Source organism: Anguilla rostrata, chromosome 8, assembly GCF_018555375.3.
Source record: "Anguilla rostrata isolate EN2019 chromosome 8, ASM1855537v3, whole genome shotgun sequence".
NCBI classification, from domain to species: Eukaryota; Metazoa; Chordata; class Actinopteri; order Anguilliformes; family Anguillidae; genus Anguilla; species Anguilla rostrata.
The window spans coordinates 52,233,759-52,261,126 of NC_057940.1; the positions used below are offsets into that span (position 1 = coordinate 52,233,759).

At 47.7% G+C, this 27,368-nt stretch overlaps 3 protein-coding genes across 4 annotated transcripts; 1 reads left to right on the plus strand and 2 right to left on the minus strand.

Annotated features, from left to right (window-relative positions):
* Positions 1-754: 754 nt before the first annotated feature.
* On the minus strand, positions 755-8,164 carry LOC135261993 (transmembrane protein 200B-like). Its single transcript, XM_064348724.1, has 2 exons — positions 6,988-8,164; positions 755-3,071 (listed from the first exon to the last, which is right to left on the minus strand). The coding sequence occupies exon 2, from the start codon at positions 3,054-3,056 to the stop codon at positions 1,899-1,901; it is 1,158 nt and encodes a 385-aa protein (XP_064204794.1). The 5' UTR covers positions 3,057-3,071; positions 6,988-8,164; the 3' UTR covers positions 755-1,898.
* A 633-nt stretch (positions 8,165-8,797) lies between these two features.
* Positions 8,798-15,096, minus strand: srsf4 (serine and arginine rich splicing factor 4). 2 transcript variants are annotated; one of them, XM_064348757.1, is made up of 6 exons: positions 14,907-15,096; positions 12,945-13,087; positions 11,219-11,328; positions 10,413-10,627; positions 10,190-10,267; positions 8,798-9,856 (listed from the first exon to the last, which is right to left on the minus strand). In XM_064348757.1, the coding sequence occupies exons 1-6, from the start codon at positions 15,011-15,013 to the stop codon at positions 9,283-9,285; spliced, it is 1,227 nt and encodes a 408-aa protein (XP_064204827.1). In that variant the 5' UTR covers positions 15,014-15,096; the 3' UTR covers positions 8,798-9,282. The 2 variants fall into 2 exon arrangements, with proteins under 2 accessions (XP_064204827.1, XP_064204828.1); XM_064348758.1 differs by lacking the exons at positions 12,945-13,087; positions 14,907-15,096 and adding an exon at positions 11,861-12,034.
* Positions 15,097-17,362: 2,266 nt separating this feature from the next.
* Positions 17,363-22,343, plus strand: LOC135261995 (XK-related protein 8-like). The gene is made up of 3 exons (XM_064348726.1): positions 17,363-18,133; positions 19,786-19,973; positions 21,490-22,343. Exons 1-3 carry the CDS (start codon positions 17,802-17,804, stop codon positions 22,209-22,211), a joined length of 1,242 nt encoding a protein of 413 aa, XP_064204796.1. The 5' UTR covers positions 17,363-17,801; the 3' UTR covers positions 22,212-22,343.
* The last annotated feature ends 5,025 nt before the right edge of the window (positions 22,344-27,368 follow it).

Consider the following 27,368-nt stretch of genomic DNA (forward strand, 5'->3'; position numbering starts at 1 on the left):
CGGCATATAACATAAAACTATATTAGCATATGAAAGTACTTGACTTTTGTAACCATGAGGTTTTGAGTGGCGGTATTCGCGGACGGGAGCCACTCTGCTTCCTCACGCGACACCACAGACGCTCATTATTGGAAATCCCTGCCAAGTGCTAATGGAGCTCAGGGAGCTGCCTGTCTCTTTATGGGCTGTCAGGCCAACAGAGGCCAAGTAAACTACCCGTGCAGGGGGGGAACTGCACACTGGGGGGGGGGGGGGGGGGGGGGTAGGAGTGTGGGGTGGGGGCTATTGTGGAAGATTACGAGTTTAGGATACGCAGAGAAGCTCTGAAGTTGGGGATACACAGGGAAGCTACGCTTTTATTTTTGGTGTCAGATTTAAAAAGCCAGAGGGTTTCTGTGACACGTCTGATAGAGGAGGCTGTACACGCGTCGAGACGAAACTGCTTTTAACAGCGGCCATAGACGCTCGCGCGGCGGTGAGCGGAACGGCGAGGGGAGGAGGTCGGCCGCGATCTCCGAGCAGCGACCGGCGCGTCGGCACGCGGGCACGACCCAAACGGCGGCCCGTGCCGCGCCTCCTGTTCGGGCTGCCCACCCCTCCCCTCTGCTGCCCTCAGCCAGCGGGTAGAACATCCGCACCTGCCACAGGGAGAGAGAGAGAGAGAGGGAGGGAGGGAGGGAGGGAGCGGGCATGGTCCTCCCTCCCTCCCGTTTCCTGTAAGGGAAGAAGGATTTAAGCACACCTCAGTCCCCGGCACGGGAGCAAATCTTATTTTTTATTGCTGGCTCTCTGTACATCGTCGCTACCGAACTGACCACTCAGCAGCCGTAGCATTAGCCTAGCGCCGTCATAAAAAGTCTCCCATCAGGCACTGCTCAGTATACAAACGACGGTCACGCACAGCATCGTGACCAGTGAACACCGCAATAGGACCGCAAACGGTCTCTCCCAAAAAAAAACCCGGTCCAGGGTTTTAGCCTGGTTTTAGAGCAGGGTGAGGACAAGGAAGACATGCTGGTGGGGGAGAGACTCTTGGCCTTCTTGCATACTCAACGGATAGTCTGCCAAGGACTGCATATCATATATAATTATACCAAAATGCATACAGTGTGTTTTATTACTGTGGCTGAGGAAACGACCAACGTTCTGCATAGATCTTCACACGGGTGCACGGAACACCAGCTCAGACACCCGTCAGGAGTCCCAGCTGCACCCTGGGTGGCCCAGGACAGCCTGGTCCGGAGGTTCTGTTTGGATTGCTTTACAGAGCAGCGACGGTTATCCCCCCCCTTCCCCCCCACCCCCCCGCCGCTCCGATCGCTCGCTCTGTGCCTACGGAGCGTCTGACATTTTTTTGGCACCAGAGGCCACGCTCGTTCCTCTCCCTAATGGAAAGCCCCACGCAGCGGCCCTTCTGGAAAAGCCCCCAATCAATTCCTCGTCCCGTGACAGCGTGGGGCCTGCACTTTGTTTCCGCCCCAGCCCCGGTTGTCAAAAAAAAAAAAAAAAAAAAAACCGGCAAAATCAATTCCGCTTCGCCTCCCCGCCAGCGCTACTGTGTGCATCCGGCCGTCTGTGAGGACTGTTCTCTCCGGGAAGCACGCAAAGCGCAAAGCCTGCTGATTGGAGGTTCCAGAAGACAGACCAGCTGAAATAATGTGGCGAGAACGTGGTGGGCAGTTCCTCCAAACTCAGTTAGGAAGCCCGATCGGTTCCCCGAGCTGCATAACTATACGGAGACATGTGCATAAATCCACCAGGAGTAAATCTCCATCTGCTCAATGGCAACCCCAAAAATGGTCCTCGCCAACATGGCTCTCGCACATCGCCCTCACCAAGATGGCTTCCTCGGTATCACCCCCCCCTCCCCTCGCCAACATGGCCGTCTCGAGAGTCCCTCACTGGAAGGGTCCCGAGCCGAAGCCCGTCTCCTGACGGGAATGCTGCTGCTCCAGCTGGTCCAGGAGCCTGTCCACCGAGTCCTCCTTGTTCTCCAGCTTCAGGTACCGCCGGGCGCCGCCGAGGTCCAGCCGCGGCCAGCTGCGGTGGTCCCGGGGCGTGCCGGAGGCCCCGCCCCCGTCCGTGGCCCAGGCGCGCAGGTCCGGCACGTTCAGGCTCACCTGGGGGCTGGACGCCTGCTGGAGGACTCCGCCCATTCCCGGGCGGGGCTCCGTCCTGCTGCCCAGGCTGTAGCAGCGCCTGGGGGGAGGGGAAGTGACCTCACGGCAGTCTCCGTCAGGGGGCGGGCTCGCCAGCGACGCGGCGGTCAGCGCGGTCAGGTTGAGCTCGCCGGAGCCGCAGGAGTCCGAGCCCACGGAGCGCACGGAGATAGGGGGCGAGGAGGACTTTTTAAAGGGCCCGCAGGTGTCGGCCCGCAGGGTGGCCAGCGGGCGGCTCGCGTCGGCCCACTTGCCCTCTCCGGCCTGCGGCTGCAGCAGCAGGGCGGGCTCGGAGCCCGTCAGCGCCCCCAGGTGGCGGAGGCCGAGACTGCCGGCGGGCAAGGGGGTGGCCCAGCGGTAGAGCTCGAGCGTTCCGTCGGCGCGCGCGGGCGCCTCGACGGGCACCGCGGCGGAGACGGCGCGGACGGCGCGGGCGTCGGCCTCCGCCAGGGCCAGCAGGCAGCGCGTCTCGCGGTCGCGGTTCTCGCGGTCGCGGTTCTCGTACAGCACGCTGTTGGCGCAGATCAGGATGAAGAGCCCCACGCCCATGAGGACGGGCCCCAGCAACTTCAGCCGCTCGCTGGAGAAGGGGCCCCCCCTGGCCCCCCCGGGGCCCCACCCGGCCACCTGCGGGCGACCCGGGTCCGCCTCCGCGCCCGCCTGGCCGAACGGCGCCGCCCGGTACGGCCAGTACCCCACGGCCGCCGCCGCCACGCCCGCCGTCACCACGACCGCGCCCAGCAGCAGGAAGGCCCCCGGGGGGGACCGGATGCGCAGCCGGGCCCGAACCGGCCCCTCCGCCCGCTTCCTGGGGTGCAGGCGGAACCGCCCCAGCCGCCGGCGGGAGCCAGGGGGCCCCGGGGTCTCCGCGGCACGAGCGGCTCCAGCGGCGGTCATGCCTCTAACAGGACGCTGTGGAGAGAGGACAGGACTCAGCGCCCCCTACAGGAACAGAATAAAACACACCATACTTTAACCTTATTATCTCATTCGGCACAGACCTGGGTCAAACACGTATTCGTTTTGGATTCAAATACTTTTCTGTGCTCTGTTGATCTTGCCTGGTGTAACTGAGCCTGCCAATAATGACCAGAAGGCGGGATTTGCACTTTTTGAGAGTATTTCATTGGTTCCAATACACCAGACAAGATCAGTAAAGCGTAGAAAAGTATTTGAATCCAAAACAAATACGTACTTGACCCAGGTCTGATTCAGCATGAATGATGAGAAAGACTGTTGGCATTCACACTTGAGGTGTTTACCTGAAAGGTTTTCATGAGTTATATTGTGATGACATGTTAACATCTCTGTATGTTATACACTTTTGTACTACTGGATAAGGCAATGTGTTTATGAATGTTATGACAGGTGATGCTAAGTATGTAATTTGTCACAGTATAAATGGCAGTTCAGTCTAGTTCCATTTTAAAACATTCACTAAATATTTTGGTGCTCTTGAATATACGTAATACCTTTGCTGTGACATCACAAGCCAGTCGGGCTTAAAATACTGAGTGAAGAAACTAGTTCACAGCCTCAGACACTCACATATTATTCGATGGGTCAATTGCAGTATGTCAGCTACAATTTAAACCCCAGGTTAAAACCTCTAGACAAGGGGTGCCCAAACTTGGTCCTGGGACCCCCTGCGTGGGCTGGTTTTCGTTCCAGCCACAATCGCAATCCCAGAATTTTAACAAGCTGGTATTTTTTCTTAATTAGGTACTATTTTCGCATTCAAAGGGATCATTTACCCTCTTAAGTGACATTATGTCAGAAATTGCTACAGTATCCATACCATAAAGAATAAAATCCCAGAGTTAATTTTGTGCTTATTGTGTTATACTGCAAACAATTGCACAGAGAGAGGTAAAACTTCAGATTAAAGACTGCAGTGAATCAGTAGGCTCCTAACAGGTGAGATGAGGATACCTGGCCACTAAAACTAACCATCTGGAAGAATTCAAAGACTAAGCAAATGATAGTGAGTCAAACCTGTATTGTGTTAATAAGTTTAAGAAAAAGTTTAAGAAAGACAGTAAACGTGTTAAACAACCTAATTAGGAGCCTATTGATTTACCTCTGTCTTTCATTTGATCAAGAAATTCCCCCTTTTTATGTAATTGTTTGCAATGTAGCACAATAAACACAATGCAGCACAATATCAACATGGGAATTTCATTATTCATGGCACGCAATGCTGTTTCAGACTATGGTTTAAGAGGGTTAAATAATCCCACTCAACAAGAAAGATTAAGAAATTAAGAAAATTAGGAATGAAAACCAGCGTACACAGGGGGGCCCCAGGACCGAGTTTTTGAACCACTGCTCTAGATCACATGACTGCATAACAACTGGAGCAGCTACCCAAAGCTGTGTAATAAAGGCTAGCTGTTCCAGCTGAAATGCAGTTCTCAATTCAATTTATTTGAAAAGCGCTTTACAAGTAGCAGGGCAAGAAACAGAGCAAAAAGAGCAACACCAGGCCTGAACCCCCAAATAGCAAGATCATGAGGTAAAAATCTCCTAGTGGGGAGAAAACCTTCAACTGATGGCAAGAAGAAACTCCCCAATGGGAAGAAATCTCGATGGAAACCCAGCTATAGAGGGGGAGCCCATCCTCCACTGGCCTGCCTGGTGTAAAACAGCATTAGAATGGAATGTAGCAGAAATGCTACAAGGGTTCTATCACTGGAAATAAATATGGGTTATGCAGGTTACAGTGGAGGTGACAGCTAACAGGAATAATAGAAGACCAAATGATATAGTTCAGTATAGCGCAATTTAGAGGAGCCAGGTGATGGATCTGGAGCTCCAGGCCGCGTCGAAGCACGGACAGGGGAGGAAGTAGTTCTGAGTTTGAGAGGTTTTAAACCTGAGATTTAAAACCGCAGCAAAGAAATCGACCCCATAGTTTTAATCTCCCGTGAGTCGTAAAACAGCGGGTTCACCCGCAAACACACACAAGCCCGAAGCCCCAGAGGAATTCCATTCACCTTGCAGAGCAAGATGAACGTCTGACAGCCTGTTGAGGAACGCTGGGTTCAAATACCACTACCAGGCTAATAGGTGAGATAAGACAGCTCAAATGGCCTCCCGCCTGCCAAATGCTTCTAGAATTGATCTCACATTAAATTACTCTGCGGTGATTCTCAGCCCAACTACCCAGGACAAATTTTGTATAGAAAATAAAAGCTGCCTTCATTTTTCAGTGACAGAATCTTATTGTGAGACTCGAATTTTGTTGCGGGTATAGCCACTAGCCGAGAGTCCAGAGGCGAACTGTAGGCTAAATAAGCAAACGTGCTGACATCACTGTCCCTATGTCCCACTGTATTACATCATTAGTGCGCAAATAAACTTCAGTTTTGTTGCTACTTCTCAAATCTCACACCAATTATTAAAACCATTTTCAGTGTAATGGTTTAAAAAAAACTGCAGTTCACGAGCTCGCCAAGATGCGGTGTTACTTCGCGACGTAGAAAAAGATGGGAAAGTTAAAAACGACGTCATACAGGAATCAGGTACAGGGACAGCGTCATGACTCTGTGAAAACGAAATATAGTCCAGCGCATTTCAGCTTCTTTAACTCATTCAGTATTATGACAATATCCAATGTTTTAACTCAGTGGTAAAACAAGGTAAGGGATCGTTGCCGTAGTTTGTTTAGGCCCTATGTTACTTGAGCCCCCCTGCCCCAACAAACACACACACGCACCACACATTTTTAACACGTTACTAAGGCTCTCATGGTGATTGACTATAATAAAGATGCAAGCGGTGCATTATTAAAAAAAATTTTTTTGTTTGTCAATCTCGTTTAAGGGGCGCAGTTAATATCAATATTACTATTACCTGTCTTTGGCTTGCCAGTAGCCTACGACTCCTTCGCGAGACCACCAAAGGGCAGCTATTTATGAAAACGCTCTCGTGACTAATTTCCAGTCACTGGAGACTCTCGACCTAGACTTCTACTTTTTAACATTGCCTTGCGTGCACTTCGGTTTGACAAAAGGACATTTTGATTGCTGTCAAGTTCTGCAGCAATTATAAGTTGTGTGCCCCTAGGCACGACGCAGATTCAGTGCGGATACTACGGCTCAGTAACTCGTGTCACGATCAATATAATGGGTACCGTCAGTAAACGGGTTCGCTCATGTTGCACGCATCGAATTAACAGTTCCTGAGTGAGAACACAATTTCGTATGTTTTCCTAAGTGGTTGCACGTATTGACCTGCGGAAAATGTCTGAAATATGCATTATTATTATTATTATTGTTATTATTATTATTATTATTATCGTTATTGTTTCATTATTAGTTTTGTAAACAAAACAATCAACAGGAATGAAACTGCAGACCCAACACTGCAGCTTCTTCACGCCTAGTAGCCAAATATTTTAACAATTATCGGTGTTGGAAGGTACGCAGGGGAAATCAAAATACCAGTGTATTCTCCGCTGAATGGCAAACTGCTCACATTTTTAAAAAAAACGTTAGAACATACTTAAAGACAGTAGGCTTTGCAGCTTTCAAGGAACCCGACTTTTTAAAAGACTACATTTTAACAATGGGTGTGATAAACATGCTCCCATAAACCAAGGAGGTGCGCTTTCGTGCGTATGCCTAACTTGAAGTTAAACAGACATGAGTGGCACAGACGGCTGAACGCAATCTGCGAACTACAAGAGAACACGACGTCCGTTAATGTCGTAGAAAAGTTTATGTTAAAGGAAGGCTGCCAACATAGCCGGGTGCGAACTTCAGATGGTCAGACGTGCAAACAGCGGATGGTGTTTTAGACCGGTTTAAGAAGAAGGGTTACTTGCCTTTGTTGTGTTCGTTCTTGGGTGCGCACCGTCCCTCCTTGCAACCAGCTGGAACTCTCCTTACGCGGCGTACTACATACATGTTAAGCGCTTATTCCGTCCGCTGACCAATTATTACTTATGCGCGTTTTTGCTTTACTGTTAATGCCAAAACGACCAGGGCACCATGAGCTGGGTGGTGGTGGCTGTCTCGGATTTCGGAGCACCCAGTCTCACTGTCTGTTTTAGTAGACTCCCCCTCTTAAATTTCTTCCGAATGAAGGGGTCAGAAATGTACCCTTACCTTTTAAAATAAAAAAACACTGCGCTTGAGGCAAACGACGAGGCGGGACGCAGTCGTCTTTAACAGCTAAGAAACGTATTTTGTACGTGAAACACATCCTATACTGAAGTCGACGGGGCAGTCCATCTTTCGCATTCTTCGTCGGTGGCACCTCCCTCTCCTAAATAGCCTATGATGCTTCCCCCCTCTCGTCGCTCCGCTTTCTGGGTTTGCATGTTGACAATGTTGACTTGCGCCCCTCAGCAATGTTCAAGACCTTTCAGTTAGGATCTGGACTGCGTTTAGCTTCAGCTCAAGATTTTTCGAATAAATTGATGGGTTGGCGCTTCTAATTCGTTTTTAATTTTAACTTGAAAAGTAGCTTGTATGCTACGTTCAGACAATTACATGGATAAAAGCAAAATAAAAAACCATAGAAGGCTTTAAATGCAGGCCTATGCATAGTAATAATATAAATACATTTTAAGTTTTAATTATCCAAATGAATGCAATTGAACCAACAATGTTAAGCATATAGTGCATTTAATGTTTCAAGGTTATCAGAGTAACCTGTTGAAGGTTAAATACCCATCGGTTTTAAACGCGGATTTTTAACTTGAAAATCACTAAAGGGCGCACCAGTTAAAACGAATTAGTCTACGTGTTCCAATTAAAAAGGAAAACGGACTGTGGCAGATCCAGGAGGATCAATCAAGAGTAAATGCCGGGTGCAGGTCAGGATCAAAGCTAAAATGGTTAATTTAAGAAAATTACGGGAAGTGTGAGCTGTTAAGCAAAACCCACTCTTGTGGTATTACTCCACCTTGCGGTCGTTGGACAGAATGAGAAACTCCCTAAACCTGTCCAAAATACTTTTCCATTGCCTTTAAAATTGTCGAGTAAATTGACTCCGTGCACAGGACATCTGGTGGTAACAATTGGAATCGCGCTCCCTGGACAGCGAACAGACTCACAAAAATCCAATCAAATAATTAATCATCCCAATTTGACATCGTCATTTTTTTAAAGCAATATTTCATATGCTTCGGAATACAAATATTTAAATGTAATGTTTGCAACACGACAAATATTCAACATGACCAGCAGTAACCTTTTTTCCATCTGATAATGCTTAAGGCCTGAAAGATTCTATCTGCACTCAAACAGGTTCTCATAAATGCCTAGTCACATTTTGGACAGTTGGGAACATTTTTGGATTGCTGCCTATTGTTTAATGAAGTGTGTTAAAGACGAGACAATAAGACAAAAACAATCTTAACCTTAAGAAAAAAAAAGTGTCTAAATTAATTCAAATTCAAACTTCAATCACTCAAGTGTCTAAAGGTCTTGCGATTAGAACCATGATGTTGTAAAATATAGTCCTAAGACTACAGACAAGTGTGTACTTCAGTACATTTCCACTCTTGTCTATATACCCATTTGCAGTAAGTCACTCAGGTAAATTACTCCAATGTAATGCCGCAACTTGGCAGCAATAGAACAGAAAAATTCAAAACAATAAAAAAATGATTCACTTCAAACAAGGCATCAGGCAAGTTTTTTTTTATTTTTTAACTGGTAAAAGGACTTCCCACAAAGTTGAAGGATGCAACAGAATAAAATCACATTAATCCCACCCCACACAGCTCTGTCAACACGGTATGCTTTTCAAAGTATGCAATACAAAGGTTAAGACACCTATTACGGTATTCAGACACTTTTAAACTTATAAAAATCTATCTGAGCAATGCCCTTTTCTCAGACTAAACTCACATACTTAATATTTTACAAACACCTCCAATAAGAGACAGCACTATCGTGTAAGGATGTATTATAATAGTCATAATGAAAGAAAGGGAAGCATATATATAATGTGATAGACACGTCGAGCAGGAGTGCCCAGTCATCCTACAACTATTTATCAAAAAAGGAAAAAAAAAAAACGAAACAAAAAAAATAACTGGACAAATGTGGGGGTGGGGGGTCGGAGAGAGGGGGCGGGGGGTTTTTCGGAGGGGGGGTGACGGTCCACCTCAGGACTGGGACCGGGACCGGGACCGGGAGCGAGACCGCGAGTGGGACCGGGACTTGGAGCGGGACTCGGACCGCGAGGCGGAGGGAGAGCGGGACCTGGCTTTGGGGGGCGAGGGGGACTTGGATTTAGACTTGGATTTGGATTTAGACTTGGACTTGGATTTGGACTTGGACTTGAGCCGGGGCTTGGGCGGGGACGGGGACCGGGAGCGGGAGCCCCGCTCGGCCCCGCCGGCGCTGCCCTCCTCCTCCTCGCGGTCGCTCTTGGCCTCGCGGGTCTTGGAGCCGGACTTCCTGCCGCGGTCCTTGTTGTCCGAGCGGGATCGGGAGCGGGAGCGGGACCGGGAGCGGGACCCGGACTCGTCCTTGTGGCCCTTCTTGGGGTCCCGCTTGTTCCTCTTGCTCTTGGGGCTGCGGCTGCGGCTCCGGCTGCGGCTGCGCCCGGCCCGCCCGCCGCCGCCGCCCCGGCTCCTGCTCCGGCTGCGCCGCGCCCCGTTGCTCCGGTCCTCCCCCTCCCGCCGGCCGCGCGCCTTCTTGCGGTCGCGGCTCCGGCTGCGGGAGCGAGACGCCATCCTGCGGCGGGAAGAGGAAACGTTAAAAAACCGCACCGGCCAATCACGGCGCCCCGATTGGCACACTGAACATTTAGCGCAGAGATCTCAAACTAAACTGCATCGGCCAATCACAGCGCCCCGATCGGCACACTGAACATTTAGCGCAGAGATCTCAAACTAAACCGTTTCAGCCAATCAGAGAGCCTCGATCGGCACACTGAACATTTAGCGCAGAGATCTCAAACTAAACCGTTTCAGCCAATCAGAGAGCCTCGATCGGCACACTGAACATTTCAGAGATCTCAAAGTAAACCGCTGAATGGGGGCGGGGCCTCGGAGGGGCGTGGCCTACCTGGAGCGTGAGCGGCTGCTGTTGCTGCTCTCACTGCGGCTGCGGCTCTTCCTGGAGCGCCTGCTCCTGGACCGGGACCTGAGGGTGGGGGGGGGGGGCAGCCCAGAATTACCCACTGTTCCGCCCGGGTCACATGACCCACACACAACATAAGCTAAACGCTTCCTTTAGAAGACACCGTAAACACCCGAACGGTCCGAGCGGATCAGGACGGTGCCCCCACCTGGACCTGCTGCGGCTGCGGGAGTAGGACCGGCGGCGGCGGGACCCGGGCCGGTCCTCGATGAGGCGGATCTTGCGCCCGTTGACCTCGGTGCCGTTGAGCTTCTCCAGGGCCCTCTTCATGTCCGAGTACAGCCGGAACTCGATCACCCCCTCGTTCTTCCGCCCTTTGTTGGTGTCGGCGTACGTCACCTCGCCCGCCTGGCGCATGTAGTCCTGCAGGATGGGGGGGGAGAAGCGTGGCACACACATCAGATTTTGGGCAGGAAACCGGTGTGCCTGCATGCAGTACTTGTACGTGTATTGTGTGTGTGTGTGTGTGTGTGTGTGAGGTTCTCGTGCAGGTGCTGTTGACGCATCGTGCACACCTGAAAGCCTTACTTGTGTGCATGGTCCCTGTGTGCAGGAGCGTGCATGGCCCCTGTGTATGCAGGAGTGTGCATGGCCCCTGTGTGTGCAGGAGGGTGCATGGCCCGTGTGCATGGTCCCCGTGTGTGCAGGAGTGTGCATGGCCCGTATGCATGGCCCCTGTGTGTGCAGGAGCGTGTATGGCCCGTGTGCATGGCCCCTGAGTGTGCATGGCCTGTGTGCAGGAGGGTGCATGGCCCGTGTGCATGGCCCCTGTGTGTGCAGGAGCGTGTATGGCCCGTGTGCATGGTCTGCGTGTGTGCATGGGCCGTGTGCATGGTCCATGTGTGTGCAGGAGCGTGCATGGCCCGTGTGCATGGTCCCCGTGTGTGCAGGAGCGTGCATGGCCCGTGTGCACGGTAGCCACGGTAACACGGGAGCAGGGCCGGTTCCCCGTACCTTCAGGTCCTGCCAGCTGCAGCGGCTGGAGAGGTTCTCCACAATGAGCCGGTACTCGGTGCGCACCGGCGGCCCGTAGCGGTCCCTCCCGCCGCGCGCGAACCCGCCGCCTTCAGCACGACAAGGGGACGAGAACGGCACGGGTCAGGCGGAGACAACGCGCAAGCAACAGCATTCGCTGGGAATACACAGCCCTGCACAGAAACCCTGTCCACACAACCGACATAAACACACACTGACCTGAAGCAGCACAGGGAGACCCCCTCCCACTACTCAGAAACAAAACAAAACAAAAAAACAAAAAACAAAACAAGAGCTAGCCCTCGTCACCTGTCATTACACAGAGCCCCTAACAACACAGCTAACGGACTGTCTTAAAACACTAGCAAATGTACACTGCACTTCTTCAAAACACTCACATCTGTCAATATCAAAAAAGAAAAAATATTTAAATAAAAAATAAATTCTCAGCTATTCTCAGACAGAAACATATGTAGACGACTTTATGAAAGCATTAAAAAAAACAAAACCCACATAACCCTCTTTTTTTTTTTTTAAAGTACTTACGGTGAATTACAGTTTTTGTTTCTTAATAATCAAACTTAAGAGACATTGAAAAAAAAAAAAGAGATTGTTAGGCACCTATAAGAGCATAACCCACATCTGGTCCTAACCCCATGGCATCCTCACCACCCGGGCTATAGGGAAAAGCGGTCTTCACTCGCAATGGCTCCCCGCTTTTTGGTCAGCCAGGGGCCCCAGAATGGTCATAGAGCCACACTCTTGGAAAGGGAACCCAAGGCCAGCAATAGGGGCAGGCAGCCAGTCATCTTAGGCTCAAAGGTCTCTTTCAATTAAAACATCGAGGTATCTTTGTTAAATCTCTAGCGTTAATAACAGTCACATTTTAAAAATAAAAATAAAGAGAGGAAAAATAAGAAATAAATACGAGAGAAAAGCCAAAAAAAAAAATTCCGAGTTATTGTTGCCAGTGACTAACAATTGGGTAGATTAAAAACTAAAAGATCAAATCTGTGCTATGAAATGGTCTGGCAAATTTATTTTGCTGCATTTTTGGCAACACAATATTATGCATGTACATGAGCAAGTTCATGGTTTATATGCTTGCCTGTGCAACATGTCTGCTCTAAGCTCGGGGTCACCTTGCTTGGGTCCTGGTGGCCACAGTGCATGTTGGTGACTTCCTTCCCACCCAATCACGTTAACAAATTAACTGCCCTGAATGTCCGCAGCAGCCAATGAGCTCGAGCGGAACCTTAAACCTACATTTAAACAGATCAGTCACTCTTTTTTTACTTCCTTTGACTGAGCTTTGAACACCGATTCAGATCTGATGTCAATTGACCCAGAAGTACCATTTGACTTTGGAGAAAAAACGTTTTTGCGTGGGGTTGGTATGTTCCTGAAATACACCCAAGCACTGAAGGACAAGGTTCTGTGTATAATCAACACCAGATCAGAAACCAGTCAATAGCTCGTTATAATCCAACTGCTGAAAGAAAAAACAGCACTTGTGCCTAATATCAGAACTATGGTGGAAAACGTGGCTCAAGAACTTTCGGTTTGAACACGTGGTAAAGACCGTCATGCATTGTGGTCACCTGGTACCAAGCCTGAGGGCCCACTTCAAGACTGTCTGATCAAATACTAGGAGTAACTGTTTTTTCTTCATCATATGACCGGTACCGCGGTCGTCTGTACTTACTCCTTCCCGAACCGTAGCTCCCGTCCCGGCGCGGTCCTTTTGTGTGCTCCACAATGACTCTCTCACCACACAAGTCTTTTCCGTTCAGGTCATAAACCGCATCGTCTGCATCTCGAGGGTCATCGAACTCAACAAACCCGTACCTTCATACAAAAAGCAAGACAAAACACTGAGCAGAAGGACAACCGACATAACAACGGTGCATACTATAACCGGCCAAAAAAAACGTATATAAACATTGTGTCCAATTGGATATTGTTGGATTTTAAAGAAAATGCTGATCGCCTAGCTTTAAATTACTATAACAATCAAACACGTGACACCGCAGCACAGTCCCCAGGATAACTCCACCCACATCACCACCACAGCCATATACGGCATTTTCAATATTCGGATAGCTGGCTGTTTCTGAAGGGAATAAAAACAGCGGGCCCGTCATGCCCCAGCACTTCCCAGAAATTCCTTGCCGACGTTTACCCTGCATCGCACTGGGGCCCTTTTCGTGACTACTGGAACTTTTTTGGAATGCATCCGGACTCTTTTTTGTCTCGAGAGCATGCACGTTGACAATATTTTGCAAGTTAATAGACGGTTAAATAAGTTGGCAAACTACTGATCTAATCAACTTGGCGAATTGTAAGTTAGTACATTTTCTTTAACTTAAGTACTACATAATACCAGTTCTAGTTTCGTCGTCAAGTGCCAAGTAACCCAGAAAGGACTGAAATTAGTGCTCAAATTATTGTAAGAAATGGATGAGATTTATAGAATAGTACTACCAGCGCCGAAATGTCGAGCTCTCGGCAACACTGGGGAATTCGTTCATTTAAAGGACAGTGAAGTAACCACGAAGATACGATTGGCTATACTAACTTTAAAAGCTGATTTTAACTGGCTGACCACAATTATTACACAGCTAATGACTTGACTAGCTATTTCTCATTAACTACAAAAAATACCTAAACTGCCTAGCATTGAGAATTTGGCAAATATGCAATCGCAAACCGTTGGATGTTTCACTAATTGCACCGCTAGCTACACTAGCAGACCGTAACTAAACAATGATTTGAGTGAAAGCTCAAGTAGAGTAAACAAATCCAACGTAGTACTAGTATGCCAGATAGCAAACTACGTTAGCAAACGCTTAAATTGCGCTTCACGCATCGACCAATCAAATAACGGCACATTTCTTGCGTCATAGATACATCTTGGATTATTACCGAGGTAGGCCCAAATCTAGGCCTTGCGTAATGGCTGCCATTATTCTAGCCATGCATCGCACACTGGAAATAATGGCGTCATTTTAGATTTTTAAAAAGAATGCATTTCACCAAAATCAACTTTCAGGCCAAAATATACTGCTTGATATACCGTAACTGCTACGTCAACTGGAAACGCGGGACAATAGTTAGCTTGTTCAGTAGCTAGCTAAAGTTAGCTCGCTAAACCGCGAGCGAACGAGCACACTTGACTAGCTAACAGTTGTTCCTCGAGGAGAAACATCTGGAGAATAAATCGTCTTAATCCTTCAAATTGGCCGACAAATGAGACAGTAACCACATTATTTACAGAAATAGTATTGAGTAAAACACAACATCGTCTAAAATGTTGTTACACTCACAGATAGCCAACAAGCAACGGCAACGATTCGCGCAGCAACGCAACAATTCAAAACAATGAACGCAGCCTAAACTAGGCTGTAGCCAGGTAGCTACTCATCCGAAAAGCAATGTGGATGTATATGCTGTTTTACCAATTATCGACCAAGGTTACACTTTGCGGGCAATCCAAACACTTTGTAATAACTCCGCGTGTGTAAAAACAGAAACATATAAACGCTGCCCCGTTGCCGCCGCCGACAACCGATCGTCTGCAACATCACCAGACTGGGCCTCTCCAGCCAGGCCACAACGCGCGGTGAGCTCGTTGGATGACTCGTTCGGCCTTTATCAAATTTGTTACCCGTTTTTTAGGTCGACTTCCAATATCTTCCCGTAACCCTTAAAGAACTTCTCGACATCTTTTTCCCTCGCGCGGTAGCTCAATCTGCCGATGTAAACTCGAGACATTTCCACGGTCCCGGTTGCGTGTGCTCAACTCCTCACACTCACAAAACACACACACAGACAAGCTGGGTGAAGCGCGCACATAAATTACACACTCCCCTCCCCTTGTAGCAACAACGCCATAGGGCGACCCAAATAGGAGGCGTGTACCTCAGCCACACGTAACTTTTATGTGCAAGTGAAACAAATAAAATTTGAATCGCGTGTAATTTGGTTAACTGTTGCGATTACTAGCAGAACATAAACAGCCCCGTGATATTGCACGCAAGGGCATATATACGTCCTGTACATTTGATGATGCAGACTACAATATTTCGTCAGATCGTAGCCCCCACTGTCTGTTTCAGTGACTATGCAAATGCTTCGATTACTTGAATTGTTAAGACCATCATTTTGGCATGCTAATACAAAACAGTCCTGGTCTACATAATGTTGCATGTAAGCAGTTATGGTACACTTTGAAATAAACATGCCCTATATATATATAATGTCTCCCATTGTCTTATCACCAGAATGCGTGGCCAATGTTTTCAAGCTATGGACTGCCATATGATTTAATGAAAATGTGATATTTATTCTGGATAATCAATTACCATAATTTATCTAGAAGGACAAGGCTGGCATATTTTCACATATGACTGTTCTGTGCTCTTGCTAGTCATATAATAGATACCCTCATCTATGGTGACTGAGTGTATCCTGCCTATGTACACATTCATGTAAACAGCAGTAGTTTGTTATTAATGAAACATACTAAATATGTTAGACATAAATCTTCATATACATATGCTGTGAAATCTAGGGTTTCAGTCCGTCTTCTAAACTTGATTCAGTGCCAGAGTCTCTCTACCCAGCAGGTAAAATGAGTCTGAATGGGTTGAATGGCCTGTTCTTGTCAATAAACCATATGCATTCTTGAAGGTATGCCATTGTGGAACAGAGAGGGTGTGGGTGTCTATTGCTGTCTAAAAGCAAGAGAATATGACAACACCATGTCACATGCAGGCTGTTGTGATTTGGGGCTGGGCCAAAGTCAGTTTTTGCAAGTATTTTACTAATCCTCTAGAAATAACTCGCTATGTCCTGTGTCATGATCGTGCAAGCAAGCCATCGCCTAAATCCAAACAGGTAATTAACTTAAGGAATGCCATTTCAGTCACATTTCCAATGAACCTTCCCAAGACCCTTTATGTATTTTGTCATGATGCATTAACTTCATTCCTTTTTCCTCTGAACAGATGTGTGAACAGATTCTCTCTTTGTCACTTTGGAATTCCCCACTGTTTTCTTGCTCTGGGACTTCTGAATAAAAGGCTTAATTTCCAACCTGCCGTGGTTTTACTGTGACTCTTTAAGTTATGAAGCTCTCTGTAAGGTAACACCATGGAGAGAATATTTAATGTAAAAATGATGGCATCCAATGGATTTATATGTATTCACATAGTGTATCGAATAATATTGATACTTGGTTGGGAGATCTGGCAAAACGTTGCAGCAGGAAGGGCTGCTGGGACTGTACAGAGCAGTTGTCCTTCTGGGCCAAAAAGAAAACCGAATGCCCCTGTGCAGTGGGACACACTATACTGTATGAGACAGTATTTCAGATGAGAGTTAAACTGAAGTCCTGACTCCATCAGTAAGGTCCCCATGTGACTTATCCCAAAAAGTAGGAGGGAAATTCACGACCAGCCACTCTCTATCCGGCCACCAAGTAATCCTCTTGTTTAAAGGTTTGATCATTCTTTCCTTCTTCACCTCTGCGTGCTCAGCATTTTGCCACAAAATGGCTGCTGTGTATTGTTCAGGCAGCTGCTACAGATTGGTGGTGGTTGATGTGAGCTTCTCCCTTCGCCGCAAAGCTCTTTCAGAAAGATGCTACATAAATACAATCTATTGTGTTATCCATATATTGTTTTACAAGCAGCACAGTTACACACAATACAATGCATCCTGCAACATGTGCCTGTATACAGTTATCCAAAAGCCTCTACTAAACTGGATAACATTGGATAACAGTGCAAACATTGTACATTCTGGGATGCTATTAAAATATATATTTGTCTTGCACGACTTGTGTGGCTGTGTAAATGTGTCTGTGTCGACAATTATGGCGTGTACTTCAGCTTCCCATCAGTAGTGAAAACTTTATTCTTTAACTTTCTCATTCATACAGGTAAATAGGCTGTATAATTCGTTCAACCGGTAAACCACAAATGAATAGAAACGTGTTTAGATACGTGCGCGGGCTTGTCAATTCGATTAAGAGCCTTTGGGCGTAACGCAAAGACTTAGAATACCGGGTGTTACCGTGTTTCACGCTCGACTGATCGTAGGAGGGGCCCAAAGACTGTAAAAAAATAGGAGGGGCCAGTAAATAGTGTGCAGTGGTTTGCGAAAGGGAAAGGGATAGCACAAGGCGGTAGTAACGGGCACGGAATTCCCCAATCCGTTGTGAGTGATGTCTTTCTAGTATCGGAATTGGTTAACCACACTGGCCACACTTATCATGGCTACACCGATAAAATGACAAGAGTTATATTTATTCCTAAAAATGGAACAGTTCAGACAGGTCATGTGTTCTGACAGCTCAGAAAACATCCGGAAGAGACAGCAGACAGCTCGCCAATGTAAAGTTCGTCAACTAGCCGGCTAGCTCAACATGTGTTAGCTTAACATCGGCTCACGACTTTTCCTAAAGCAAGTCGTCGTGGAGAGGGTCGGTAAGCGACGTGAGGAAGTCGTGAGTTTGGCGTAGGCTAACTTCTATGGACAGTTTTCGGTTGTCGGGAGCATGGAATGCTCTACCTTTTCTGAATATTCGTGGCTGGATTTCCTCTTCACGGTAATTGGCGTTTTCACGTTCATTTTCGATATTGGATCCGACCTGTGGGTCGCCCAGGAGTTCTTCTTGCGCGGGGACTTCTTCTGGTTCGGAGTGCTGGTCAGCTTCATGGTTCTCTCCTCAGTCGTGGTCCAGATGTTTAGCTGGTTCTGGTTTAGCTACGACCGCGAGCTTGAGGGCTACGAGGAGCAGACAACTTCCAAAAACGTACTTCTGGCCGATGAGAAACATTTCAAACTGTACTGCTGGCTGCACGTTCTTCAGCTGGGATTCTTTTTCAGGTAAGGCTCGAGATAGCAAGCTGTATTAAGTATATTTTGGCAATATGATTTCATTCATATTATAAGGAGTCTTTCTAATATACCGGTATGTAAACATTCATTATGTTGTCACTTTATATGTTATTTTGTAATATTGAAGAAACAAACTTTATTTTACTACATCAGAATATATAACACGAGTTCACACTGTTGACACTGCATTACTTTTCACAGTGACTCACAATGTAACTTTTCTAGCATGTTAAGGAATAGCTGCATACTAGCAGATTAGCAGTTAACACAACAACAATAACAATAATAATAAAACTAGTAACTTTTTTTTTTTTTTTTACAATTAAGTACAGTTGTTTCATTGCTGGGGAGTTACATTTATGAAAGATATCGATGCATTAACTAACGTCTCAATGTCGTACCTGTCAACTTCGCGACTCCGTCTTTACACACTAATGCAGTTAGTCAAGCTTATTCCATTTAACCCCATAAAAGCATAAAAGTGATTAAAATTTTTTGCCATTGTAGTAATCTTGGAATACTTACAAAGCAAATGTACTTCTTCATTTCCCTTTCCCTATTCATAGCAAACATATGAGTGTGAGAAATTTACAGAAACTAAAAAGGTTATTATACTTTATATACTATTAATTGCTTGCTTTGTGTTATTTATTTATTTGACTAATTACTTATGGCTTGATGTTTCCTGATTGAAGCTTTCAATAATTTATCACCTCCCTGAGGCCCCCTTTTGGGCTCCCCCCCCCCCATTGAGAACCACTGTTGTACCGTATACTCCTTTTAGATACAGGAGCCTGAAACCGTGGATAATGACATAATTTCCGCTCAGTAGACATTCAGGAGCTGTGCCCTCAGTACTAAGGCTGCACCCTGGCTCCAGTGTTTGCTTTCAATTGAACCATGGAGGAGAAGTTAACTCCCCCACACACACGCTCACACGCACACACTCACACACACACAGACACACACGCGCTGTGAGTACTGCATATTGCACATCACAAACGTGGGTGTTCAGAGAACAATAATCTGTATTAATGTGTTCATTTGCAGTATGCTGTCAGCCAATGAGCTTCTAAGCGAAGAGGCAGAGCGCTTATTTTCTTCCTTTTCAATGTTCAGAACTTGTTTTTTTGATAGTTTTGTGTGATTTACAGGCACACCAGCCTAAATGAGGATCATCAGTCATCTGCAGCTTTGGCTGATTCACGCTTGCTGGATTGCATCAGGGAGTTCTGCTTTCATGTGGTCGGAAACCAAGGAAACTATTTCATCTGTAGCAAAGGAAAAATCAGTTTTACTTTGAGAACCACATCTCCAGTCTGTCATCGTTATGATCATCGAAAATTGCGCTATTTACCCAGGCTGGTAGCTAAAAATGTAAAAAATTTAACGTTCAGAGGTCACAGCGTCATGTTATTGCGCAACCAGCTGAGCTGCTGATAAGTCTGACTGAAGTAATGACCCGTGGAAAACGTCATTTGTCCGGGTTTAAAGTACTAGGCTGCGTGTCTTCCGTGCTGTAGCGTACAGCCCGGCGCTGATGTCATCTCGCCGTGCTGGGGCTGTGTCGTGTGAGAGGCGGGGCCAGCTGAGTCAGGTGACCAGTGATTGACGGGGCCTTTTCCCTCCCCCCCCCGCAGGCACGTCTCGGCCATCAGGCAGGGGTTCCAGGTGTGGTGGCGGGGGAAGCAGGGCTCGGAGTACGCGGTGTACATGACCCACGACCTGAGCATGCTGCGGCTGATCGAGACCTTCTGCGAGAGCGCCCCCCAGCTGACGCTCATGCTCTACATCATGCTGCGCACCAACCGAGTGCGCGTCGTGCAGTGTGAGTGAGCCTGCGCACGCGTGTGTGTGTGTGTGTGAGTGTGTGTGCGCGTCGCGCAGTGTGAGTGACCCTGTTTGTGTGTTACGGCCTCAAAAACCACTGGCTCTGCCAGAGGCAGGAACACGTTAATAGGACGCCACACCCAGTTAGAGTAAACAAGCAAATGCATTTATTTAACAAAACACAAAAATGCTCACAAATGATGAAGCAATAAGAGCAGGGAGGTCTGGCCAAAAAGAACAAAAGGAAGGAGAAGCCTGGGGCAACCACGCAGTGGGCTGTCGGACCCAGGACTTCTCCCTAAACTAACAAAACAGAGGAAAAACTAAACTGCAACAACAAAGCCTTTTGAAAGGAGGGGCACTACAGGAGCAATCAGCCCCTAATCATAGGCACCTGAGAGATGAGCGAGGGAGAGACAGACAAAGGGGAATAAAAGCAGAACGGGGGAGCATGTAATAGTGTGTGTGTGTGTTTGTGTGAGTGACCTTGTGTGTGTGTACGTCGTGCAGCGTGAGTGACCCTGTGTGCGTGTGTGTGTTAGTGTGTGTGTGTGTGCGCGCACTCAGTGTGAGTGACCCTGTGTGTGAGTGTGAGCGAGTGTGTACTGTGCAGTGTGAGTCTGTGTGTGTGCGTGTGTGAGTGAGCCTGTGTGTGTGTATACACAAGTATATTCCTGAACTGTGTAATATTCCTTAGCTGTGCATACATCCGGTATGCTTCTGAAATGCTTGCTCAAAGGGATTTGAATCTTTGGTGCTCTCTGTCATGAATACTCTAGCGCAGGGGTGGCCAACTCTGTCCGGAGCCGCGGTCTGCTGGTTTTGTTTCACTAAATACACAACCACTTAGACTGAAGGAACCAGGTGAGGTGAGTTAACTGTCAATCAACTAATCAACTGCTTTAATTGATCAATTAAGCGCTGAGTAAAAACAAAAGCCAGCAGACCCTGCGGCTCTCCAGGACCAGGGTTGGCCACCCCTGCTCTAGCGCTTGATTGATACTTGATAATGTGTGGCAATGTGTTTATTATAGTAGTTCTTCATGCACTGCCATTTTGTTACAGTCCATGTCTGTATCTACACTAGTTCAGCTGAAGCACTGTATGCACTGTGACGCAGGTCGCTGTAGGTGAGAGTATGTGCGAATCAAAAGAGTGAAACTGTCACCAGTCCCACTTTGGTTTGCGACCCCGGCGCCCCCCCCCCCCCCCACACGGCCCTGTTGCCTTGACAGCGCCCTCAGCAGAAGCACCAGCTCTCACGAACTGCTGGTCTGAGGCCAGCAGAACCCTCGCGAAAAGCCAAGCAAACCTGGTTTGCCGCTTTGCATGTTTTTTGTATTTGCAAATGTATTTTTCGCGAAGCGGCAAGGCTGCAGTTCCCTCTCTCTAACTGCCACACCGTAAACAGACGGGTCCCGTTTCTCCGTGAGCCGATTGGTCCCTCTCTCGGTGGCCCCGTCAGCTGATTGGTTCCTCCCTCCTCCCTCCTCTCTCCTTTCTTTTCTGGGCAGATGTGAGCGTGGTGGCCTCCACCTCCTCCGTGGCCTGGATGTTGGTGGACTACCACCGGTCCCTTCGCTCCTTCCTCCCGGACAAGGCCCAGCAGGGCTGGGGCTCCTCCACCGTCTACTTCCTGTGGAACCTGCTGCTGATCGCCCCGCGCGTGGTGTCCCTGGCGCTCTTCGCCTCCGTCCTGCCGGCCTACGTGGCGCTGCACTTCCTGCTCCACTGGGGGGCGCTCTTCCTGTGGGCCTGGCGGCAGCGCACCAGCTTCATGGACAGCGCGGCGGGGGAGTGGCTCTACCGCGCCACCGTGGGCCTCATCTGGTACTTCAGCTGGTTCAACGTGACCGACGGCAGCACCAGGGCCCGCGCCGCCATCTACCACGCCTTCATGGCGGCCGACGGCGGGATCCTGCTGGCCACCTGGTGGGCGTACAGGGACCCCGCGGAGACGCAGCGCTACGCCCCGGGCCTGGCGGCGGGCGTGCCGCTCTGCTACGCGGCGGGGCTGCTGCTCAAAGGCCTGTACTACACCTGCTTCCACCCCCGGCTGCTCGGCCCCGCCCCTCAGGCCGGGGAGGACGTGCTCGACGGCGGGGGGGTGCCCTTCCGGTCCTTCGCCCCGGAGGCCGCGCCCCCGCCGCTTCGGCAGAACAAGAGGATGGCCGGCCACGCCCAGCTCTTCTACGCTCCGGCGCCGCCCCCGACTGCTGCCCACAGCGCTCCCTGAGGGGGGAGGAATCCTTTGAAGTCGGCCATTTTGGCTCCGCTGGCTCAATTTACTCCCATTGCGCGCGCGACACAAGGCGCGGGACGTTCACGAAGGCCCCCGAGCACGTCCGGGCGATCAGCGCTGGACTGTGAAGCCATTTGTGTGGATGTGCAAAATATAACGTCACAACAATGCCAGCCTCAGGTACTTCCGGTTTACAAAAGGCAATGCTAGTTATATGTTTCAGTCTGAAGGACAAGCACACTATTTATGAAAACCGTCTCTCGGGCAACTTTTATACCTTTAAGCTTATAATAAGCAAATTATGTTGATTGCTGTTATTGTGCATCTGAGCTTCAGGCCCAGCAATGGCATATATTATATGTATTATTGCTAGTACTGTTATAATGGTGTTGTAATGTTAAACCTAATTTCATAGGACCAGCATATGAATTCTGCTTTGTGCACAAACCTATGTAATTTATTTTGTAAATGTACTGAACATTCTAATGCTGATGTGACAATCGGTACCGACGTGCGTTCAAGATGACGAAGGTTCATGGCGAACTAAGTTTGCGGTTAATGTTGAACGATTTTAAATGAACATTCCATTTGGTTTCGCCATCAACGTATTTTAATAACTAGAAGAGTGCACTCAGTAGAGTGCAGATCCCCGCCAGGCGTGCTAGCTTTGCTGATGCAACAATAGAGGCTACACAATCAATGCAACCAAACAAATAAAATATTACAAGTTTTTACCATGTGCCACTGAAAATTTCATTCATATCAGCCACGATGTGTTAGACAGAGCTAACGTTGACGTTATAGTCTGGCACTTTCGTTTCAAATCCGGACAGGAACAATCTGGACGCGAACAATTCCAAAAGACCAGCGATGTAAAATATCAATTTCAATGTGAAAATGCCAACAAAATAATAGCCACAGATTCAAACATTAACGTACCCCGTTAGTTGGCGGATTATTTTGTTGGCATTTTAAGGTTGAAATTGACATTTTACATTGTTGGTCTTTTATTCCAAATGGAAGCGGTTGCTGATCACTTGCAGCCCCTACCGGCTGGTTAGGAGGAGTGAGGAGTTAGAACTCAACGTATTTCAATGGACAATGATGGAAATGAATAAATATAATAAAATAAAATACTTGTCGTTGACCGATTTGCTAAATATTTGAGAATTCAGGTCCTTGTCCTGCTGCCAGCATGCACAAGTATTAGGCTGATCGGCCCAGTCCAGTAGTATGCGAGATTAGCTGCGCACACACACACACACACACAATCCCCAGAGATAAAAATGGATGCGACAAAACGGAGGGTCATTTTCGCAGTGGCTATTAGAGGACTTCAATGATAGTGGTCCTGACATGAGATATTATAGGATTCCACTCTGTATTGTCATGTAGCGCAACTGATGAGGAGGTCTGCAGAATTGAGCGATATGCCGAGGAAGCCATGCCTCGATATGACGATTTTACTTCTCGCTCACATTTTTTACGGTGAAACGGGAAACGTCTGTTCTCTCAGCGTCCTTCCTGTCCGCAGTCAGTTTTGTTTGCGGCGCACTACCTTTTCTGACTGTTAGGTAACGTTAGCTAGCGTTCGGTGGCGAACAGAAACAAGTTTGAATGTGCTGGCAAACGTTAGCGAACGGTCGCCGTCTTGAACGCACGTCCGGCGATGGAGTTCTAGAACACGGACTTCCAGAATTCCAAAAAAACTTCTTCCGAGTTAACTGCTTGACATTCTAGCCTCATTCATTTCCATATGGTAACTTTTAACAGACATGTAAATGTGTTTGCTGGTTGACTGAATGTAAGGCCTTTGTGCTAGTCTCACACTTGATAACGACATCGGGGGGAGTTCGTTTTCATGTTTCTAATATGAGGTCACCGTACGTATAAGCATGGGAGGCTGTTTCCCTGTAAAAAGCCAGATAAACGTAAAAATGTCTGTTACAGAATGACCAATGTTTTTACTCGTGTAGTCAAGTCATCCACAGGATGTAAGCTGCTGTTGTCTGCATGTGAAACGGGGGAGATGAAGATTAAATGTTTACCCTGGGGTAAAATATCCACCTGTACTCCTTTACTTTTACATTCCTATCATTCCTTCTTGGTTAAGTGTAGAGGAAAGAGCAGGCTTGTGGAAAAGGCCCCTTTTGTACATTACAGCAGATTGAGGTGTTTGGCCATTAAAACTATCCAGCTTTACCTGACAACATGAAAAAACAACCTGAAAGAAAACGTGCAGTACTGTTCAATTTACCACCCGCTACAAAATACGTTTTTTAAATTTTTTTATTTACACAACTATGAAGAATTTTTTTCAGTACACAGGAAAACATTTTGGGCCACTAAACAGTATACGGTCCGATACAAAAAAAAAAACAAGACAGAACATTTTCTGTTGTCCAGTTCATGGGGTCATTATGCAGATCAGTGGAGGCAATTTAAACCAGAGACCAACAAACTTTGGACCAGACGAATAATACATATTTAAAAAAAAAAAGAAACGAAATAAAAATGAACAGTGTGAAAACATGAACAGAATAATCCTCACCAGGGGATTTAAAGCATAATAAATCAAACTTTTCACCCATGACCTGAGTGATCTTGCTCTGGGACTGACAACACTGCACCGCGTCTCTCACCGAGCACCACTCAGAAATACGAACAGCCATTTAAATGCTGCGTTTGCATTTGTGGTAAGAAATTTGTTTCCTTTTTGTTGCATAGAAGACCTCATGGAAAAAAAAAAAAAAAACAACTAGGTGCAACTCTGATGTTTCAAAGGAAATAGATTTGTTCTCCTTTTCCCTACTGCTGCAATAATAACGAAGTCAATATAAAACGTCCACACGACGATGGAACGTCTTCACTCGTTATGAAAAAGTAAAGTCACTGGATCTTTGCTGGCTGCTTCAATCCCCTCCCTCCTCCTACTTAAAATCCACCTATCCCTCCGCCCCTCCACACCCCCGCCTATCCCCTCCCCTACATTTCCTGCCCCAGCCCCTTCCCTCTGACCCAGTGTACCTAGAATATGGTTCTGGATTAGGGGAACCAAAACAGACTCTTAACCCTTTAAGGTGTGAGATCACAAATATGTGATTAGAATGTTCTTAACTGAACATTCCAATGCTGATGTAACAGTCCCTACCGGTAACTGGAACCAATGGAGTTCTAGAACACCAACATAGAATTCTGAAAAAAAAGAAGAAACCTATTCTTCAAAGGGTAAATATTGACAGTCAAGTGACAGGACATTGTTATATTCTCTAGCCAGTTGTGAGCGGCACTGCTGGATGCATTAAAATCCCATTGGCTGCAGAGATGCCTGGGACTAAAACAGCTGTGACATCACGGCCACTGATTGTCTGTGCGATAAGGAGGTGATTCACAGTGCCTTGGATCCTAGAGTAACCATAGTAGAGCTTGTCAAAGTCATGTGACATAAAAGCACATCACTGATTGGGCAGTGAAAGATGACATCACCCAGGAAGAACACACATTCTAAAAGACTATTGACATACTTATTGAAATAAACTGGGATAATTACTTGCAAAGGAGACTATTAATGTAACATTGACAAAACCTTACCAAAAACAAACAAACAAAAAAAGCCAAAGAACCTTTCAGCACTGCTCAAGAACATACATGGTTTAAAAAAAAAAAAAAAAATTCAAATAACACTTCAGTTCTACTACAGGATAACAATGATCGTATTTCATGATACGTTAAACACATTTCAGAATATCCCTTACAGATGTTGATATATATGGGTTAAAAGGCACTATATAAATATGTACAAACACACAAATACACGAAACACACATTCGTAATCGTCAAGCTGCTTGTATGTGAAATTGCTAAATCTTCAGGCTCAGATTTGTTCAGTCATAATCTCACAGGGACCATAGATATCAGCTCTTAGCCTCCGGACCCATTCTCAGCTCTGCAAGCTCTATGGTGCACACTCTAGGTATATCACTTCCATAGCTGTCGTGGGGGGACCAGCAACAGAAGTTCGCACACCTCCATCACAAGGACCAGATTATGTCAGCTCTCCGTCTCTCCCACGGGGACCAGTGATTGGCTCTCTCCCTCTCTCTCGTGACACGTCGGCTCAACATTTCCAGCTCCACCACCACCACCTCCTCGCTCTGAATACACCGTTCGCTACGAAAGTATTGCACAACTGGAAGATTTCCTCCCCCATTACCCTATAATATCGGCCTATCGACCTACCTACCCACGGCGACTCTACGCTAATTAAGCACAGCCACGCCCCAAAGGCGGCCTCTGTTGCTTCGGGCGTCTGAACTGTATGCGCGGCGCGGATGGCGACTCCTCTTCCGCCTGTGCAGGTGAGCTGGCTCCTGGGGTGAGCGGCGGCGAGGGGGCGGGGTCATTTTTTGGTAAACGGCGCTTGGGTTTGTGGGCCACAGCTCCCGTTTCACTCCACGAGTGGCTCTCCTGTCGGCCGCGCAAACATAACGAGACCCTAACAGGACAGGCGCTGAGCAGCGCCCGCGTGAACTTTGGTAGATCCCAAAACGAAAGTGTGCTTCCGCCATCTAGTGGCAACACAAAGGTAGTGCTGTTGCTTCGGGGGGAGCTGCTAGCTCGGTCGGTCGGTCGGTCAGTCGGTCAGTTATTCGGTAGGTAGCCGAGCAGCTAGAACTGCGCGGAAACCATCTGAGAGAACAAACGCGCTGCATCTCCATCTGAACCGATCTGTGAGAAACGTCTCTGAACAGGGGACGCTGCTCCATCAGTACGACCCGCACCTCTCCGTTCAGGAGGACGTCAGGGCTGCTGGTGACGGTCACTGGTGTGCAGCTCTTCCAGTTATAGAGGGAGCAATTCCAGCACGAAACTCCATGTTTTGACTACAACCTGACAAGCTACATTTTTCCGGGGGGGGGGGGGTGAAAAAAACCCCATGGAACGCGTTCGGTCGGACGTACCAGCATTTCAAACATTTCCATTAATAACAACACACATGTATATTTAGAGGAAACCTAAATCGAACCGTAGGGATTCGATTCTGAAAACACGACTGAGGCCTTCGCTCTGAGAACCACAGTTTGGAACCCCGCGGAGGTCACATGGCCGAATCGCGGAACGTTCTGGTCAGGTGACTTCGGGGGGCTTTGG